This window comes from Bufo bufo, chromosome 8 (genome assembly GCF_905171765.1).
Source record: "Bufo bufo chromosome 8, aBufBuf1.1, whole genome shotgun sequence".
NCBI lineage: Eukaryota > Metazoa > Chordata > Amphibia > Anura > Bufonidae > Bufo > Bufo bufo.
In genome coordinates this window covers 164177225-164197931 of record NC_053396.1, presented here as the reverse complement: position 1 = coordinate 164197931, position 20707 = coordinate 164177225, and the positions used below count along the sequence as shown (strand labels likewise).

Here is a 20707-nt window from a genome sequence, read left to right as displayed (position 1 = left end):
GTTTTATGTTCAAGTAATCTGAAAACAATCAGGTAAACACCATGAGAGGCTTTGGCTGTTTAAAGCACATTTGGCTAATCTCTGGAGTGAAAGGTGTCCAACTTGGGGGTAGGAGCGTGTGAATGACAGCAGAAAGCGACAGAGGTGACTAAAATTCAAAAATATAGTTTCAATAAGTGTATTCAACAAGACAACTATAATAAAACTAGAAAACATAAAATCATTTTATTTGTATTAGATCTGTATGTGCACAGGTGGGGAGGAAACTTGCCTGAAGCTGGGTAATATTAGAGATACACAGGAGGTTAGCAACCCATATCTACGCAAGATTAAAAAAAAAAAGTCGATGGATTTTTGTTTGGGGGTGGGGGGGCAAGAAAAATAAAATACTCAGGATACATTTGAGTCCTAACCACTAGGATTCCAAACTGGGCCCATACAAACCCATCCACTAACTGTGATGCACCAAAGTAGGAGATATTTTTTTTTTTTACATCTCTTGCGGTTATGTTCCTCTTTTTTTTTTTTTTGGTCAAAAATCATCAGCGGATACAGCAGGGACTTTTCTCACCTGCTTGTTTGGCTTCCAACATAGTCTGGACCCAACAAAAACCCAGAACTTCAGGTCCAATCTCGTTTCAAGCAGCTTCACTTGATACCGTGAAAATCGTAAACATAATCTCGAAAGCATATACAAGCCATTTTCAGGAAAAAATAATAAAAAAAATCTACCGTATGCACACCTTCAATGCAAGGGGCAGGCAACGCAAGGTTAAACACCGGCCCCGTTGGCACCGAAGGGGTTAGGAGCAGACTCGAGGTATTATACAGAAATTAACCATTCGATTAAGGCTCGAAATTATCCTCTGTTAAAACCGTCTTCTAAAAAAGGCATAAAGTAGGTAATACTGAGTTTAAGTATTTAATAAATACAAGATTCAGAAAATGATTAACTATACCGATTTAAAAAAACAAAAACAAAAAAACTCCCCTAAAAACGAGACCAAAATGTTGCATATCAGCTGTTAATAGGAACATAGGAGACTAGAAAAAGGAGAGGGAAAAGAAGTTTTTCTTTGAACTTAGGGTAAACGTGCTAAGCACAGCTGCTGATGGCGAGGGAGCGCGCGGGCCGCACGCCCCCTCTGAGCGGTCGATGAAAGGTATGGCAAATGTGCTGTTGTGCAGTCAGGTTTATCAAGGCTCAGAACTGCAACCTGGGCTGTAACTTCTTCAAAGCCGAAGCTGTGCAAAGTTCCTCTGAGTTATCTGTAGAGAGAGGAGGAAAAATCAGTTACAAGGAGAACAAGGACTGCACAGACACACAGAAAACGGCGGACACCCCTGAGGAGCCGGTTATTTCAGCCATGCTTTAAGGGGTTGACCCAAAAAAATATTCTACAGTTTCAAAACCAGCACCTGGATCTGAATACTTTTGTAAATGCAAGTAATTAAACATCTAGTATAGCCACCGAGTTATTCAATAAAATGTATCTGTACAGCGCCACCTGCTGTTTACACTCTCTCAGCTGCAGTAGAAAGGACACGCCCCCCTGCACTGGGGTAGAAAGGACACGCCCCCTGCGCTGCAGTAGAAAGGACATGCCCCCCTGAGCTACCAGCTTAAAATAAATCTAGCGGAGCACTTGGAGCAATGAAAGGTGAGATCCTTGGTTCCACATGTGGTACAGGGCTGGTTCTAAGGGCTCATGCACACGACTGTATTTTCTTTCCGTGTCCGTTCCAAAACAGAACAAACCGGGTCCGGCATGAAAATCAATGTAAGTCAATGGCGGCGGATCATTTTTTATTTTTTTTTCCGTTCGCTGACTTGCAATGACTTTCATACCGGATACATTTTGTTCAGTTTAGATTTAAAGGGGTTCTGCACTTTGTTTAGGCTCCATTCACACGTCCGTGGTGTGTTGCGGACCCGCAAATTGCAGATCCGCAACACACCCGGCTGGCACCCCCATAGAAATACCCGTTCTTGTCCGCAGCTGCAGACAAGAATAGGACATATTCTATATTTTGCGGAGCTGCGGACCGGAAGATTGGGGCCGCGCTCCGCAAATGCGGACAGCACACTGTGTGCTGTCCGCATCCATTCCATCCCAATAGAGAATGAATGGGTACGCACCCGTTCAGCAAAATTGCGAAACGGATGTGGACCCATTTGCGGACGTGTGAATGGAGTCTTAAACTGATGATCTATCCTCTGGATAGATCAGCTTCTGATCGGCGGGGGTCCGACACCTGGGACCCCCGCCGATCAGCTGTTTGAGAAGGCAGTGGCGCTCCAGCAGCGCCGCGGCCTTCTCACCGTTTACCGCCAGCCCAGTGACATCACGACTAGTATCAACTGGCCTGGGCGCAGCTAAGCTCCATTCATGGGAACAGAGCTTAGCTGCGCCCAGGCCAGTTGATACTAGTCGTGACGTCACTGGGCCTGCGGTAAACGGTGAGAAGGCCGCAGCGCTCCTGCCTTCTCAAACAGCTGATCGTCGGGGGTCCCGGGTGTCGGACCCCCGCTGATCAGATGCTGATGATCTATCCAGAGGATAGATCATCCGTTTAAACAAACTGCAGAACCCCTTTAATACAACCGGATAAGGCTGAAACGGGTGCATCTGGATGTATTAAAAATGGCACGGACCCATTTAAATCCCTTTTTTTGAGATTCTTTGCCGAAACGCAAATGTTTGTTAGAAAGGCTGACATGTACTATATATTGGATATTATTATTATTAGTTTTTTTTACATTAAAAAAGGGGTTGTCTCACTTCAGCAAATGGCATTAATCATGTAGAGAAAGTTAATACAAGGCACCTACTAATATATTATTTTCCATATTGCTTCCTTTGCTGGCTGGATTCGTTTTTCTATCACATTATACACTGCTCGTTTCCATGGTTACGACCACCCTGCAATCCATCAGCAGTGGCCATGCTTGTACACTATAGGAAAAAGGGCCGAGAACGCAGGAGCACGCATAGGCTGGTGCTTTTTCCTATAGTGCGCAAGCATGGCCACAGCGTCTGGACTGTAGGGTAGTTGTAACCCCTGGATGAGCCGTGTATAATGTGATGGAAAAATGTTGCATGCACTTTTTGGTCCGGATTTGCCGCATTGCAAAAGGTGAAATCCACAAAAAACAACAATATATATATATAATTATTTTTTTTTTAAAGCGTACAAGATTTGTCTAATGGGATACACTTTTCTGGTACTGTAGTACGCTGAGGGTTTTCTGCTTGAGAATCCGCACATAATCCACAACATGTGCAGGCAGCCCTATGAGGGTTGTCCCATTAGGACAACTTACCTCCTATCTACAGGAGATAAGATTGGCGGGGGTCCACCTGCTGGGGATACTTCTAATCACAAGGATGGGGGCCTATTCTCCCCGGTTAATGGTGCTCGCGTGCATCATTCAGCTCTTTGGGGGGGGGGGGGGGGGGGGGGGTAACAGAGGTGGCCGAGCGCTTGTACTCTGCCATCTCCAGCAGTCCCACAGGGTTGAATTGAGTGGCAGACTGTCTGCCACTCCAAAACGGGGAGCATGGGCCCCAACGGTCAGACCCCCGCCGATTAAACACTTCCCTATGAGAAAACTCCTTTAATAAGCAAATCATCACCCTTAGACATCATTAATTACATAGAACATCACAGGTGGCGAGCAGCTCCAGGCAGGTTACAGAGAAACTGGTTTTACTACAGCCATTAAGTATTTTTAAACTGGGCGAGCACCATATCCACAAATATTAGCGCCACACCTTTCATTCTTAGCGAAATATTTACATATCCGTCACGTGCGCTTTACAAGCAGCTCCCAACCTTAATACTAGACTGGCCCTAGATGCCATGGCGGCTGGCATACACAGATGCCAACGTAATTATCACCGGCAGGGCTGCCAGCTCCCTATATTTAGCAGCCATCATTTTCCTCCATAGAGATGGGCAGTTTTGACCAAGTTGACCAGAAGTGTTGACAGAGGGATCAGGACGGCTAACGGGTAGAAGAACGACTTCCTGCCAACGGATTTCTACCTCTATGGCTGGCATAAAAACAGAGATTATGTAAAGAAAAGCAGGCAAATAAAAAAAGCTGGAAGGGAAAGCAAGTTATGGGTAGACCACCTCCGCACTCCTCCTTCCCAAAGGTCACTACACTGCTTTAACCCTGTTGAGTCTTTCTTAAAGGGGATGCCTAGTTTAAAAGGGACACACTAACATCAAAAATTTAATTATCACATAATAACAGTCTACATGAAAATATTTTATATGTAATTTTCTTTAAAAAAACAAAAACAAACGGATGGATGGTTTTCTCCATGCATTCTACTTCCTGTCCTGGCTCTTTAACTTCCTCCTTTGTTTGGACTTTCCGCACAGCAGACGTTATTCGCTTGACTTTCTCAGTCAGTCCATACTTGTGACCAGAGAGGACACCATTACAGCACCACACATTACACTGATAAGTGCAATGCTCTTCTGTGGCCATCTTTATCTAGGCCTATCTAAAGAACACGTTTTATCCTAATTCTACTACTCTATTATTTTACTAAACAGATAAGATCTTCCCCTCACAGCAGTAGTAAACTCACTGTGGGTTCCCCATCTATGTAGAGGTTTTATCTCCTTGCCAACTGCTACAAAAAGGACACTATTTTATATTTCATTTTCAATGGCATGGCACTGCTTAAATGAAAAAAGAAAAAAAAAAAGCCAAAAATTTTATCTTCTGTGAATGGCGATTTAAAAAAATGCCCCTTTCTGAAGGGAAGTAACCCAAAAAAAAAAAAAAAAAAAAAAAAAAAAGGTACTGAGTTTAGGACCATCATCTATTGGGCGAAATGTAAAGCAGCTACAAAGTTTGAGGACCTGACAGGTCGGTACATTGCCATATGGTCCAACTAACAGGAAGCAGGAAGAGCTTGTCCACTGCAGAGAACCTCTTTAAAGCCATAAGTCAGGTCAATGGGGGTCCTCACTACCAGGCTTAAAATAACAAGGGGTCCCATTTCCTGACCTTTAATGAAAAGGCGGCTTACCACAAGTCTGCCCTATAATGAATGGGAGTTATGGATGCCTACAACCTACTCCTATGGAGCTCCACGAGGAACATCCTGGCACTATACATACGCCAGTATACCCTGCAGCTAGTGCAGGGGTCAGAAACCTCCGGCACTCCAGGTGTTGTGAAATACATCTCCCATCATGCACACTTGCTTGGCTGTTCTCTACCCACACAAGTGGAAGGAGCATGCTGGAAGTTGTAGTTTCACAACAACTGGAGGGCAGAAGGTTGCTGATCCCTGAGCTAGAGAATAAGACCACTGCTTTTTCATTCGGTGTCAGTTTAGTCATCAGTATCAGCAACATGTAGACTAGTGGGATATCAGCAATTTCTTAGGTGATCTGGCATTCAGCCAGCCACTCCATAAACCTATTATTGCCAGTTGACTTAAAGGGAACCGGTCACCTCCAATACACATAAAACAGACATCACCTTACAGTAGCCCCCCGTGTGTTCATAATCATGTGTTTCATTCCTCCATCGGTTGCTGCATTCTTTATAAAAACACTGTTTTAATCTCCATTTGCGCTATCTTCAGAGCCAGCTTGAAATCAAGGGGGCAGCGGTCTCCTTGCTTCAAGTCAAGCTAAGCCTGCCCCTCACCTGTCCTCTCTTCATTTTGAGTGACATCCTGCCGTGCGCTCCTTGTTACTGCGCGATCCTGTCTCTGGCTCCCGCAGTGAGCCGGCTACCATAGTCTTACTGCGCATGCGCCGGCCATTTCCATTGTGCGTGCACGCCTGGCGATCCTGGTTCCTTAGCGTCAGTGTGATTACTGGCTTCAAGTGCGCACACACGACTATGGCAGCGCAGTGAGACTATGACAGCCGGCTCACTGCGGGAGACGGGATCGCGCAATAACAAGGAGCGCACGGCAGGATGTCACTCAAAGTGAAGAGAGGACAGGTAAGGGGCAGGCTTAGCCTGACAAAGCAAGGAGGCCGCTGCCCCATTGACTTCAAGCTGGCTCTGAAGATAGCGCAAATGGAGATTAAAACAGTGTTTTTAAAAAGAAAAGAGCAAACGATGGAGGAATGAAGCACATGATTATGAACACACTGGGGGCGACTGAGGTGATGTCGGTTTTATATGTGTATTGGAGGTGACAGGTTCCCTTTAAAGACTATTTTTTTTAGTATTGCATTGCAATTATTTTGAGCATAAATTCTTTTTTTTTTTTTTCAATAGGTCTTTATTAAAAATGGCGAGCCCCTTTCTTCTTACAGCCTTGAGATTCTCTAGTAGCATGCTCTGTGTTTTTACTGTTTCCGGCTCCTTATCTCTGACCTTATAAAAACACTCATTATAGCTCAATTTTTATCTTACTGATACGAATGTGGCTTAAATAAGTGTTTATGACCTTTTAGTAATTTAGAGAAGGTTTATTAGATGACCTGCACAAAGTGAAAGCACCATTCACACAGCTAGACAAACAGTTGACCCTTTGTGACAGAACGGCTGAATATTTTAAATAAAGACCAATTGAAAAAAAGATTTTTAGCCCAAAATTTGTAAAATGCAATCATAAAAAAAATTGCCCCCAAAAGTGTACATAACATTTAAATACCGTAGCAGCATCCAGTATGTTCATTGCCTGTTTGTTATATAGGTGCATCAGTCCCTGTCCCCAGTGGGGCTCACAATCTCAAACACAAAGACACTAGGGAGAATTTCATAATGCGAACAGTCACTCCACGGCTTTAGACAACTTTACTGTGACCTGCCCGTAGACTGCAAAAGCCGAATATACACTGTATGCCATTAGAGTGTCCTCTTGGCTTATCTTTAGCCACGGAAAGGAAATTACAAACATACATGGCCTCCTGTAGGAGCTGCTACCCACTGACTGCCAAGATATGGTAAGGACCAGGGCGAGCTAAAATATCCATGAAAAGAAATGCTCTTCAAACCAACCTGCTCTTTATGGCCGTCTGTGAGGTCCCTCTGAGTGTCTCATTGAACAGTGCACGTTGTACAACACTGATCCTGTTTCTCAGGCAATGAGGCATAGTTCATTTGCCTGACTATCTCTGCAAACAGTTCGTCCACCATAGTCTTGCTCTTGGCAGAGGTCTCCATAAACGGACAGCCCCACTCCTGAGCCAGAGAGCGGCCTTCTGTAGACATGACTTCTCGTTCAGATTCCAGGTCAACCTTGTTCCCGACTAAAATAAGAGGGACTTTTTCATATCTCTTCACCCTGACTATTTGGTCCCGCATCGGCTTTATATCCTGTTTAACAACAATAAAGAGCAATTTAGAAGTTACACGGATTCTTCATGTATTAACTGATCTATATACGGTACAGACAGAGGACTACAGGGTATCTAGAATTCCACGGTGATCCAAGATGGCAGTCCCAACAGCCCTGTGAGACCAATGATGACAACTAAGGGCCACCATGATTGTTTTTATGGCAATAACCATCCAACTTTTGCAGACTCAAGAAAAGAGAAGGTACTTTGCAGTCATACTGCATTGAAATCAGGTCCTTCATACCTACTGAGACAGCAGATGAACTGATGGTGGTGGCTGACCACGTCTGCTCTTCCACACCTGACTTCTGATCACAAGAGGGAATGGATCTTGGCACAATGGAGAAGGTACTGTATCCCCATTCATGCAGAGATCTTTTCCTCGCTTTTGATCAAAAAAAGTTCTATGGGAGAATCTCCTGAACGCGTTGAGTCAAGGGTAGAATTCAGTCGAACCCCTTGAGATATAACATTTACATCCAGCGTACTGAACCTGCTGAGAACTAGAAAGACGTCTCGTTACTCATAACAATTGTATTCAATCTGTTTGAAGGTTCTATGAGCGTCTCAGGCGTTACAGCCAAACCCAGCAAAGTAAGAAATGAAAGGTTTACAAAGCCGCTCCACAACCTACACCGCTACAGCTCTGAACAATTTACGGGAGGAAAGGAGAGGATGTGTCATATGTAACACTGGGAGTCAAGGATCTGCCGACCGTCAAGGCGGCCATATGCTTGAGCTGGCAAAGCGAGCTGAACAAATGGAGGAGCCAAGTGTGCATTTTTATTTCAATGGGAAGGGAACATTTTTGGGTGTCACTGTAAAAAGGAACCTTCAGAGGGAATAGGAAAACGCTAGCGTTAAACTGTCGTACGTGATCCTCAACATTATATGGGACTTTTTATTCTTCAATTTAGAAAAGCGAAAATGAACTTTACCCGCTTTACTCATATGACTAATTGTGCTGCGCACGGAGGTTGCACAACATAATGATTCATAGAAATCCATAACACAGGTTATGGTTATATAGCAACGTGGGAAAGAATTTTTATTATTAGGCCAGACACAGACAAGCGAGTTCAACGTGAGAAACTCGCAGCGTGTGCCAGCGCGAGTTCACGTTCTGGTCTCTGCTCCTCCGACAGGATTGCACAGCGTTCTAATACTTTATAAGACTGTGTCCCTGCGAGACCTGGAATCTTTATTATACTGACAACATTATGTCAGTGTAATTCAGGAGATGCCAGGACCCTCAGGGTCACACCGCATTAAATCATTATAATGCTGTACGATTCTGTCGGGGGAGGTCAGAATGGGAACTTACGCTGCCACACGCAGCGAGTTTCTCGCATTAAACTTACACGTGTGTGTCTGCCCTTAAAGCATCACTCTGGAGCACACCGCTTGCAATCACACAGACATCGCTCCTTTAATCACATTTTGTGGTTGATTACTTACTAAATGAAACCTTAAGGGTGGCTGTACACAGTGCAGAGAATGGGCATCATATCCTCACTATCATGTTTTTTGGTGCATTTTTTTGTGTTTTTTCGTACAGAATTTCCACAGATCATCAAAAAGGATGACATCTCCATAATAAAAACACAGCAAAAATTGACATGCTGCAGATTTCAAAATCCGCACAGCAGGTCAAATTCTGCACCTAAGAAAAATGCAAAAAGTACATCAGATTTGTCTCATCTCATACACTTATGCACGAAATCTGTGCGGAAAACCCCCCTGAAAATCCACACTGTGTGCAGCTACCCTAAAGCCCCATGGAGCAGCCAATCAGCAGATGCACAAGCAACAGCTCGGTCATCGGCTGATGGACCTCTTTCATCAGGATGTGCTGCCGATCATCGGAGGGAGGACTGCAGCAGCAATCATTCCGCCCTCAATCAAAGTTTGCATCGGCCTGTGTGATCAGACCTGTGCAAACGAGCGCTGATAGACTATTATCATCCATTGGCGATCGGGCAGTATAATACCACCCTTAGTGCAAGTTCTGAGTGTGCATGGTGTATATGTGAATGTATATTCTGGATCTGGAATAAAACTAGCAGTTTCATCTTTTTCTTGGTTTTGAGCCGTTTAGTTATGTTCACAAATCGGAAACATCCTGAAATCTTCCTTAGGCCTCATGCACACGGCCGTGTTCCGCGGCCGAGAGCGGTCCGTGGTAACCCGGCCGGGATTCCTTCTGACAGCAGGAGCGCACGGCGTCATTGGTTGCTATGACGCCGTGCGCTTCATGCCGCCGCTGCTGTACAGTGATACACTGGTATGTACAGCAGCGGCGGCATGAAACGCACAGCGTCATAGCAACCAATGACTCCGTGCGCTCCTGCTGTCAGAAGGAATCCCGGCCGGGTTACCACGGACCGCTCTCTGCCGCGGAACACAGCCGTGTGCATGAGGCCTTAAACCATAGCAAACGTTACCTTTTTTGCCTTCAGGCAACTTTTGCAAAAAGCCGATCCCCCTACATTCTTCCATAGACGTCAATGGAAAGTTGCACATTCTATCACAGACCAATGATCATTTCTCTACAGGATTAATTGGCCTTTGGACAGTTGCCTTGTGTTGTAACGCGTTTCCAGCACAGAGCGACAAAACGTGGCCTCACAGGTGCAACTTGGTCAGCAGCCTCTCTGTACAGGGATCTTAAAAAGGAATATTTCAAGAGAAATGAGACTCCCAAACCGCCACCAACCTGTTATCCGTAGCCGTGACAGGTTATCAAAGATGTCTTTCTACTTTTTGGCAAGTTTGGCATCATGAAGGAAACAGCCTTTCTGGGTTCCAGTGACTGTAATTTCATAGTGGAGCTGTTGTCCCGAGAAGTCATGGTCCCTGGTCGTCCTCCAGGCTTGACATCTCACAGCTGGGTACTGGCATCAAATTCATCTGTGCTGGAGGAGGTGGTTTGTAAAGATATAGCAGACCCCCGGATCGTCAGTCTAGCTAGAAAGGGGACCGGCCAGCATAGCCTTTTTTGTAGAGGGGGGAACCAACTCTTCCTGGACATTATACAGCATTTAAAGTACTTTTCCTAAAGATGCCAAACCTGCCAAGGACATTGTCAATCGGTCACTGCCATAGATAACATGGTGGCAGTTTGGGGGCCTAGTTTCAATTAAAGGGGTTGTCTGGTTTCCTATACTGATGACCTATCCTCAAGATAGGTCATCAACTCCTGACAACCCCGGCACTCAGCTATTTGAAGAGAATGCAGCGCTTGTATGAGCACTGCCTTCTCTTCACCGTTAACCTGCTCGAGCAGGTTTAATTGCAGTTCCTCCATCCTCATTCACATCAATGGGAAGAAGCAGACAGAGTGTAACGGCTCCTTCCTATTGAAGTGTATAGGGTTGGGGAAGCCGTAAATAAACAGCGAAGAGAGCAGGTTAACAGTGAAGAGAAGGAGGGGCTCGTACGAGCGCCGTGTTCTCTTCAAAAAGCCGATCGTGGGAGTGCCAGAGGTTGGACCCTTGCCGATCTGATACGGATTACCTATACTAAAAGATAGGTCATCAATATAGGAAGCCGGACAACCCCTTTAAGGCTTTGGCTATATGACGACTTGTGGCTGGCACAAGATTGTAATGCTGGCTAGTACATCACAACGAATGATAGTAAATGCAGTGAAGTTACCTCTACTGCAACACGACAGTTGTGAGAAATCCAAACCTGCTAGATTTCAGCACGGCGTTAGTCACCATCAATAGTTGCCGTTTTAGCAGCACAATACTGCAACCTTATGTGAGGAGGCCACAAGTCGCCATGTAGCCCTTGCCTAAATATTGCTGTTCTAAGAATGTGACTTCTCGTGAAATTGGTGCATAAGTCAACTTCAAAGCGTGTACTTACCTGGAATGACTGCTGATTCACCAAGCTGTACACCAAGATGAAGCCCTGCCCGTTCTTAATGTACAAATCCCTCATGGAGGCAAACTGCTCTGTGCCAGCCGTGTCCAGGATCTCCAGCACAGAGGGTGAAGAGTCCACCTCAATCTCTTTACGGTAGAAATCCTCAATGGTGGGGTCATATTTCTCGATGAAAGTGCCCGTAACAAACTGTACAGTTAGGGCCGATTTCCCAACCCCTCCGCTGCCCAACACCACTACTTTATATTCCCTCATGGACCCAGAGAGGCAAACCGCTCATGCACTACGTCACAATGGGGATGGGGGGGCGCTAGTGTGCTGGATGGGGATTGAAGGCGGTCATATCCTCCTGTACGATGAAGTGTCTTCTGGAGGGGGATTTCTTAGGTCAGAGACGATCTGTGGTTGTAAACGTGGACTAAGTTCAGTCAAGTAGCACCAGGAGAGGAGAAGCAGCGGGGTCCCTCCAGATTTCAGTACTCACTGCATGCAAGGAAAAGAAATACAGGTTAGAAAACCACTTTCACCAATTTAGAGGACAGCACACGTTTCTATGTGTTTAATAGGGAAAACAAAACTTAAGAAAAGGACATGTAATAAATGATGCGCTATACACTGATCGCATCAGCATCGCGGCCCCTTCATACGGCTGATCTGCAGCGGTGCCAGGATTCAGACCCCCCACCAAACTGATATTGATAAACTACATCCGGTACAACCCCTATAAAATTTGCCTATGCAAGGATCCACAAAAAGTGCTTATAGGCCAGTGAAGTCACGTTCATCAGTCACGTGGCCTAGGCACAGCTTAGCCCCATTTACTTGAGCTGCAATACAAAGCACAGCCACTGTACAATGTATGGCGCTGTGCATAGCATGTTGTGATGGGGCCGCAGCGCTCTCAGCAGCACCATCAAACAGCTGATCGGCGGGGGTCAGACCTTCACTGATCAGATAGGTCATCAGTAAACGACACTAAGAATAAAAAAAAAGCACCTTTAAATGGCCCAAGGCGCTGATCGTTCAGCCACAGCAATGTGTGAAGATGGAGTCCAACGTTAGAATAAGGCCCCATGCACACAACCGTATTTTTGGTCCGCATCCGATCTGCATTTTTTTTCAGATTGAATGCAGACCCATTCATTTCAATGGGGCTGGAAAAAATGCGGACAGCGCACCTCGTACTGTCCACATTTGTATGTCCGTTGCACAGTCCCGCAAAAAAGTTAGAACATGTCCTATTATTGTATGTTTTGTGGACCGGAATTGGCATTACTACAATGGGTCTGCATAAAAAAAAAAAAAAAAAAAAAAAAAAAAAAAAAAAAAAATATTTTTAAAAAAGCGCAACATGGACGTCACCCGTATGTTTAGGGATCTGTGTTTTGCGAACTGCAAAATATATGTCATGTGAATGCCCCCTAAAGAAGGAAGCGCTAGCCTTATGATTTTCTCTTCCAGCCATCTTTGCTAAATAGTCTGGGCAGAGATTTACTGTCTACTGGTGCGGCATTAGATCTAGTACAGAAGCAAAAGCCGCGGCCACGGTGAAGACGTCTAGAAACAAATACTAGTACAGTCACCTGAAGGGATCCCCGTTACTCATGCTGCCCAATACCAAGAATCCAGTAATTGCGGACTGTAGCTTGTGTCCATTATTTTATAGACAGGACACAGGCCGCCATAAACAGCACCGGCCATGGAGGGAATGTGAACAGCCTGCAGCCCTGCATGTTATGATCCACAGGGGGCACTTTATGAGCCTTCCTGGAATTTAAAGGGGTTGTGCAGTGGTGTAGTACTGACGTCACATCGTCAGGATAGGTCATCAGTAACAGATTGGTGGGGGGCGACTCTCGGCACCCCGCCGTTCAGCTGTTTGAAGAGGCCACGGTGCTCGTTCCCCTTCAAGGTTTAGGCTACTTTCACACTGGCGTTTTGGTTTCCGTTTGCGAGATCCGTTCAGGGCTCTCACAAGCAGTCCAAAACGGATCACTTTTGCCCTAATCCATTCTGAATGGATACGGATCCGCTCAGAATGCATCCGTTTGCCTCCGTTCCGTTCTGGAGGCTTGCAGTGTTGGTGTCCGCCTGATGATGGAGGCAAACGGATCCAATTTTTCACTGACAATAGAAAACGGATCCGTCCCCCACTGACTGGAAGCAGGTGTAAATGATGTAAAAATAAATTAAATAAAAAATAAAAAACTACTCCAGCCAGGAGCATGGACTGCTGAAGGTGCACCTAAATTTATAAAGGAGCGCATGCCTAGGTGCATCTACCACCAGCAAAGCCAGAGCAAAAGAACGGTGTAAAAAGCTGGTCTTTGTAAATGACCCCCATTGTCTTGTAAGGCCAGCTCAGCGGAATGTAACGGCTTACTTCAAGTACTTTTAATCCATATGCAAAAGAGCCGTTAAGTGCATCCTTTGGTTCCGCATATGCGCCGCACAATTTACTTCAATGGGTCCGCAAAAGAACAGAAATGACTAAATTCCGTTTCCGTATGGCCGTTCCACAAAAAGGAGAGACCATGTTCTATTCTTGTCCGTTTTGAGAACAAGGATAGTATACACAAAAAACAAAACAGATGCAATATGTCAATTTTTATGGACCGCAAAATACATACGGTCGTGTGCATGAGCTCTTACAAAGATGACAGGAATGGGATATCCTGAATCACACATTATGTTAAAGTGAAGACAGGCTCTGGCTATGCTGGGCCCCTTGCCCGTACGACCTTTAACCAAAAGATCTCCCAAACTGGTCAGGAAAAAGTTGCAAAATAATCAGAGCTTTACAGATAAACCTTCAGAGCCAAGTCAGCAAAGAGAAAGAGGAACCGACGGGCTGAAAACAACCTACTGACGACGGACATCAAACAGTGTGAACACTGACGTAGTCCGTGGTGGATAGAATGGATTCCAAGGGTACATACACACAAAAGTGTAGATCAGACAGATTTTCTGCAATCCCACACCACAATCTGCACTGGCCGCAATACACGGGCACCGGCCGTGTGCACTCCGCATCATGGATGCGGACCCATTCACTTGAACGAGTCCGCAAACCCAGAGATGCGGTGCGTAAGCACGGATCGGAACGTTTTTTTCTGGCCATGCCTCTACACCGCAAAAAAGTACTGCATGCACTACTTTTTTTGCGGTGCGGACCATCGGATGCGGATCCTATTCAAGTGAATGGGTCCGCGATTCGCATGTGGCTATCCCCCCGGTCGGTGCCCGTGCATTGCGGACCGGGCCAGCACATGGTCGTGTGCATGAGCCCTCACATGTAGATTTTGCGGGGGATTTGCCCCGAGTGCATTGCAAGGGGTAAAATCAGCAATAGAAATTCCCATATACAACGGACACGCATCTGCATCGCAGGGCAATTTCCGCATGGAAAGTTTTTGCACCGTGTACATGAGATTTATGAAAATCGAATCTACCTAGCTGTATTACGCTGTGGATTTTCCACATAAAAATCTGGGCATAATCTGCACTGTGTGTATGTAGCCTAATGAATCCCACTTTCCTACTACTAAGGGCTTGTTCACATCTGCATTGGAGTCCTGTGTGTAGCTGAAAAACAAAAAAAAAACAAAAACGGATTGACGTCAAAGGGGGTCTGCTGAGCCGTGTGTGTCAGTTATGGGTCTAATCTGCCAGTTCTGCTCCTTATTAGGCTCTGTCACCTGTTTCATGTATACCCTGCCAGGGGCCAAAACGCGGATCACAAATATACCTTTATTTCAGGTACAATTACACTGTAAAATCCACTTTTATAAATATGCAAATGAGCAAACGGAGCACTCGGAGGCGTGCTTATTCCTTCTGAGCACCGCATCTCCGACACCGCCCTGCATGTCGTAAAAACGCCCCCCATTCCTTTGATTGACAGCGCTCGACTGACTGGTTTAGCACCGAGATCCCGTGCGTGCGCACTCCAACACATGACGGCGCGTGCGCACTACACATGCACCGTGGATCTCGGCAAGTCCTATTCCTCTTGTGCGCACGCACCGTCCTACGTTGGGATTTCTGTTTTCATTTTATTTTTTCCTGAACTGTCCTTCAAGTGAATCAGAAACCTGATGGAACAGACTCCAAACACTAGTGTGAACACAGCCTTACTTAGGGCTCTTTCACACTGGCGTTCTTTTCTTCCGGCATAGAGTTCCGTCGTCGGGGCTCTATGCCGGAAGAATCCTGATCAGTTTTATCCTAATGCATTCTGAATGGAGAGAAATCCGTTCAGGATGCATCAGGATGTCTTCAGTTCCGGACCGGAACGTTTTTTGGCCGGAGAAAATACCGCAGCATGCTGCGCTTTTTGCTCCAGCCAAAAATCCTGAACACTTGCCGCAAGTCCGGATCCGGCCTTAAGCTAAACGTCGTTTCGGCGCATTGCCGGAGCCGACATTTAGCTTTTTCTGAATGGTTACCATGGCTGCCAAGACGCTAAAGTCCTGGCAGCCATGGTAAAGTGTAGTGGGGAGCGGGGGGGGAGCGGATCCGTCTTCAAATGCCTTCAGTTCACTTGCGTTTTTCCGGATGCGGGGGGCACCTCCGGCAAATGGAGTACACGCTGGATCCGGACAACGCAAGTGTGAAAGGGCCCTAAGGCTACTTTCACACTGGCGGCAGCATTCTCCGGGATCCTTGCTACCGCGAGTGCACCGTGCCGCCGGAAGTCCGGCCGCAGCACGGCAAACATGCTGAGAGGCACCCGGAATAAAACTACGCCATGTTGTAGTTTTATTCTGGCCGCCTCTTGGCATGTTTGCCGTGCTGCGGCCGCACCTCCGTTGGCCGTGCGCTAGCCGCAGCACGGATCCGGCAGGCTATTCCCCTCACCGGAATAGCTGCTAGTGTGAAAGTCGCCTAAGCCATCTAATGTATACGGCCCATCTCCTGGATTGCTTGTGAGACTCCCAATAAAAAGGAAAAAGAGCCTAGTAGAGCAGAAAAGTCTCCAGCAATGGTGAGGAGGTCTGAGGAGCAGGAAGTGAGCCCCCCGGCCAGCGGTATGAAACACCTATTATACTGTTACAGATCAGCGAGTAGGGACCCACCGTGCCAATTAACTGGTTTGCCAAACCCTAAGGCCCCTTTCACACGATTGAGTATTCCACGCGGGTGCAATGCGCGATGTGAACGCATTGCGCCTGCACGGAATCCGGACCCATTCATTTCAATGGGGCTGTGTACATGAGCGTTGGTTTTCACGCATCACTTGTGCGTTGCATGAAAAATCGGCACGTTCTATATTCTGCGATTTTCACGCAACGCTGGCCCCATAGAAGTGAATGGGGCTGCGTGAAAAAACGCATTGCATCCAGAAGCAAGTGCGGGTGCGATGCGTTTTTTACTGATTGTTGCTAGGAGGAGATGTTGTTTGTAAACCTTCAGGTTTTTTTTATCACGTGTGTGCAAAACGCATTAAATCCCACTGCACTCGCACGATAAAAACTGAACGTGATCGCAGACAAAACTGAACGAACTTGCTTGCGAAATCGCACATTTTTCACTGAACGCATCCGGACACGCTTGTCTGCTAGGGGCCTAAGGGCGTTATTCCTGCGCTGCCCTGGTATTCACCCATTAACCCCTGTACAGGGATGTGGACTTCGCTGCAGGGGAGTAAGCAGACCGTTACCTCTTGGGAGGGTCCCGATGTACTTGGCGGCCGACTCTCTGAAATAATAAACTCTGGTGCAAGCATCAAGATGCCCAGGAACTAGAAAACACACAAAAACCGCAGACACAGTCTGAACAAGCACTAGAAAGCAAGTCTCTGGCACAAAAACAAGCAGGCTGCAAGCGGAACCGAAACGCCGGACTGGACGACAAACACAAACTGAATTGGGGACCAAACAAGCGACAAAGACTGAGGGGTCATTTAATAAGACTGGCCTTTTTACACCAGTCTTAGATTCCCCCGTACACTGCTGTAAGATTTGGTTTGCGCCTCGACGGCAGTCCGTGACCCTGTCTGGAGTAGTTTTGCCATTTATACCAGTTTCCAGGTGTAAATGTTAGTAAATTTGCCCTCGAGACGCCCCCGTCGAGTCCAACTGTCAAACATGGCGTAAAACCAGATGTGCGACTAAGTATTGTCGCACGGCCGATTGTTTGTTTTTATGACTAAAAAAAGTTGCAAGTTCCTTGATAAATGACCCCCACTGAATACAGAAGGAAGACACGACAACAGACCAGACATACCGAGTGGCACGGACAGGACGGGCAAACCGAACGGGAGCACCCAAGGGGCGGGATACACAGACAGGACATATAGCTGGGGGCACCCAAACCGAATAAGGCATTAAACCAAAGAGGGAAAAAGATACATGGCACCGTTCACACCCACAAGAACCGAAACTTTCGCACCGGTGAACTGCCGTGCCGAGAAATGGTCACAACCACAAGTACCCGGCACGTGCGAGTGGGACAGTGACAAACGTGAACCGTCATACCGAGAAATGACCCAGGTTTCACACCACAAGCACCTGCGATTAACAAGAAGCTGCAGAAAAACCCTGCAAAAAATAAAATAGACAGCACCAAGTGGACGGACCATTTTAGAAGCAGTTTGAGGAAAAGCGCCTAAATAAAACCAGAAGGCCTCGTTCCCATTGATTTTTATGTGTCTGTTCACACTTTTTTTTTTTCACTTTTTTACTACCGTGGGTCAGTTAAAAATAAAATAAAAAAAATAAGTTAAAATCAGAGACCTGCACTATTTTGGACCAAACATGCTCATTGAAGTCTATGGGTCAGTGAAAAAACAAGGATGGCATCCGTGCCACGGACTGGAGATTCTCTGGAAATTAATATTCAGCTGAGCAGCGTCCACGGATGACAAAAATTTTTGGGACGGATGTCAAACAGACACGGAAACGTGAACGAGGCCTAAGGCCTCACGCAGGCGGCCGTATTTTTCACCTGGGTGCCAACTGCCTTTCCGGCTCATTTCTCAGGGTTCTTCTTCGGATCCGCGTGTTATACGGGAGAGCCCCCTGACCCATGCTTTTCTAGGGGATGGCCACAAATTACAGAACATGTCCCATTCAGAACCGGATTGTATATATCAGGGGTACCTGTCGCCCCCCCACCTGGGACACAACCCCGAAACTATGCCAGGCTTTCACGGCACAGGTAAACGCTATAGGTGGGGCCCACTCTGTGTATATGGCGGCACTCTACCGTCCTGGGGCTCATACTATATACATCATAGAACATAAGGGGCGGACTGAACCATAAAGTGCAGGGCTGGGGGGGGACCTGTAACATTTAGGGGGTCCGGTATAATATGTACAACAGCCCCCCACTCCCTGCTATCCTAGGGGCTCGTGGAATGTCCAGTTATCAATGAGGTGAGGGGCATATATAAACAATAGGGGGAGAGGGGTTAAAATGGAGCTGCCAACAGCATGAGAACTGGGGTACAACACCACAAGGTGCAGTCCTATTGGGGGGGTGCAATATACAGACCAAACCAAACCAAAAGTGAGGAGGAAGGGGGGGGTCGATCATCATTCTGCATGTACAGCCCCCCTCCTCGCAGCCTGCGGTAGTACATCCCACATAACGACCACCACGTCCAGCTATGAGGATCCATTGCCCCGCACATCTCACCTCTCCGGCGCTCAGGGTGGGTCCCGGATCCTCCGGAGCTCCGGAAGTACAAGCCGCTGCTCCAGCGGATGTGGAAGGGTAGCGGCTAGTTCCTATCCTCTAGAAGGACCTGACGTCACGGGGTGGGGGTCACATGACCGTGACGTCAGCGCTGTGCCTGGAGGAGCTTACAGGGAGGGAGGGAGATTCGAACGGCGCAGCAGGCGTCTGTGCAGGGGCTCCGCGCGGCTCTCTGTGTCGTGTTCTCCACATCCGGGCAACCTCTATAGGACCGCAGGAAATAGCGGAGCCATAGAAGAGAATAAAGGGTGACCCTCCCTGCAAATTGTTCTCACTCCCTATCTAAAAAATAAATAAATAATTGCAGCAATTCCTATAGCGTCGTTCCCATTACCAGAATTGATAACAATTATTCCTATAGGACTTGATTTGGTCAACTGAAATATTAAAATACTAAACCTATTTCTAAAGTCTGTGTTTTCGCAAACCATAGGAAACTGTGGAGCAAAGATGAGCGAATCAATTGTCCCATTCAAGCCGATCTGCACACCTGCGATGGGGCGACCCCAAAAGCTGAGGACGCGCCCCCCCTGCCGCTTAATTGACAGGGTCGGACATCTCGCACCCGCACAGCCGCTCCGACTAGCAGTGCAGAGGCTCTGCTTCCGCAAACAGTGCAGCCACTGTTCACGTGCTGCTACTTGGAAGCGTAGCGGTGCATGCGCAGTCACTGTTCCAGTAGCGGAAGCAGAGCCTCTGCACTTGCGCTGCTACTCGGAGTGGCTGCGCAGGTGTGAGATTGTCAGGGCTGGCCAAGATGTCTGACCCTGTCAATCAAGCGGCAGGGGGGCACAGTGGCGTGCCCAGGGTGTTTGGCACCCGGGGTGGGTACTTTCTCTGGAACCCCCCACCCCAATACTTGACCACATACCTCTTACATCCAGGGACCTCTCCTGTCATGTAGACCTTCTCTTTCCTCTTCTCCTCCGTTAGACCCAGACCTCCATGACAAATTCTTTCATCTCGTCTCTACAGAGTTTGTAACACAGACACGTTAGATTTCTAAATTTTTCCATCAACCTCCCCATCCTGATGTCCCCACAGTGTCATCCTGCTGCCACCCCCAATACTGTGCCCGTTGTGCCCCCCAATGTCCCAGGTACTATACTGCTGAAAAAATAAATAATGACCCCAGTAGACATAATTGGGGTCATTTATCAAACTGGTGTAAAGTAGAACTGGATTTCCAAAAGAGCTGTCAAAGCCAGTTCTACTTTACACCAGTTTGATAAATTTCCCCAAATAACTTATAGTGTCCACAGCAGCTATAATGTCCCCTAGAGTGCCCCCAGTAATAATAACACCCTATATTGTGCTCCAGGTAATAATCCCTGTATAGTGTCCCCAGAAATAATAGAATTGCCCCTACAGTGCCTCCCCAATAGCAACATCCCCCATGCTGCCCCTCACACAGTAATTTCCCACACACAGTAGTGTCCTCCACACAATAGTGTCCCCCACACTGCCCCCACACAGTAGTATACCCCAAACTGCCCCCCACACAGTAGTGTCCCCCACACTGCCCCCCACACAGTAGTGCACCCACACAGTAGTATCCCCCAAACTGCCCCCCACACAGTAATGTCCCCCACACTGCCCCCCACACAGTAATGTCCCCCACACTGCCCCCCACACAGTAGTGTCCCCCACACAGTAGTGTCCCCCACACTTCCCCCCACACAGTAGTGTCCCCCACACTTTCCCTCACACAGTAGTATCCCCCAAACTGCCCCCACACAGTAGTATCCCCCAAACTGACCCCCACACAGTAGTGTCCCCC

General features: G+C 47.1%; 1 protein-coding gene across 2 annotated transcripts; it reads right to left on the bottom strand.

Moving 5' to 3' along the window:
* Positions 1-531: 531 nt before the first annotated feature.
* Positions 532-19002, bottom strand: RAP2C (RAP2C, member of RAS oncogene family). Of its 2 annotated transcripts, none has more exons than XM_040406092.1 (4): positions 18868-19002; positions 11209-11709; positions 6995-7312; positions 532-1269 (listed from the first exon to the last, which is right to left on the bottom strand). In XM_040406092.1, the coding sequence occupies exons 2-3, from the start codon at positions 11479-11481 to the stop codon at positions 7034-7036; spliced, it is 552 nt and encodes a 183-aa protein (XP_040262026.1). In that variant the 5' UTR covers positions 11482-11709; positions 18868-19002; the 3' UTR covers positions 532-1269; positions 6995-7033. The 2 variants fall into 2 exon arrangements, with proteins under 2 accessions (XP_040262026.1, XP_040262027.1); XM_040406093.1 differs by lacking the exon at positions 18868-19002 and adding an exon at positions 18724-18848.
* Between the last annotated feature and the right edge of the window lie 1705 nt (positions 19003-20707).

Excerpts from the sequence above, each read along its gene's own strand:
- RAP2C (XM_040406092.1), bottom strand. The coding sequence starts at position 11,481 with ATGAGGGAATATAAAGTAGTGGTGTTGGGCAGCGGAGGGGTTGGGAAA. Across the intron at positions 7,313-11,208 it reads TGAATCAGCAGTCATTCCAG|GATATAAAGCCGATGCGGGA; the intron begins GTAAGTACACGC and ends GTTGTTAAACAG.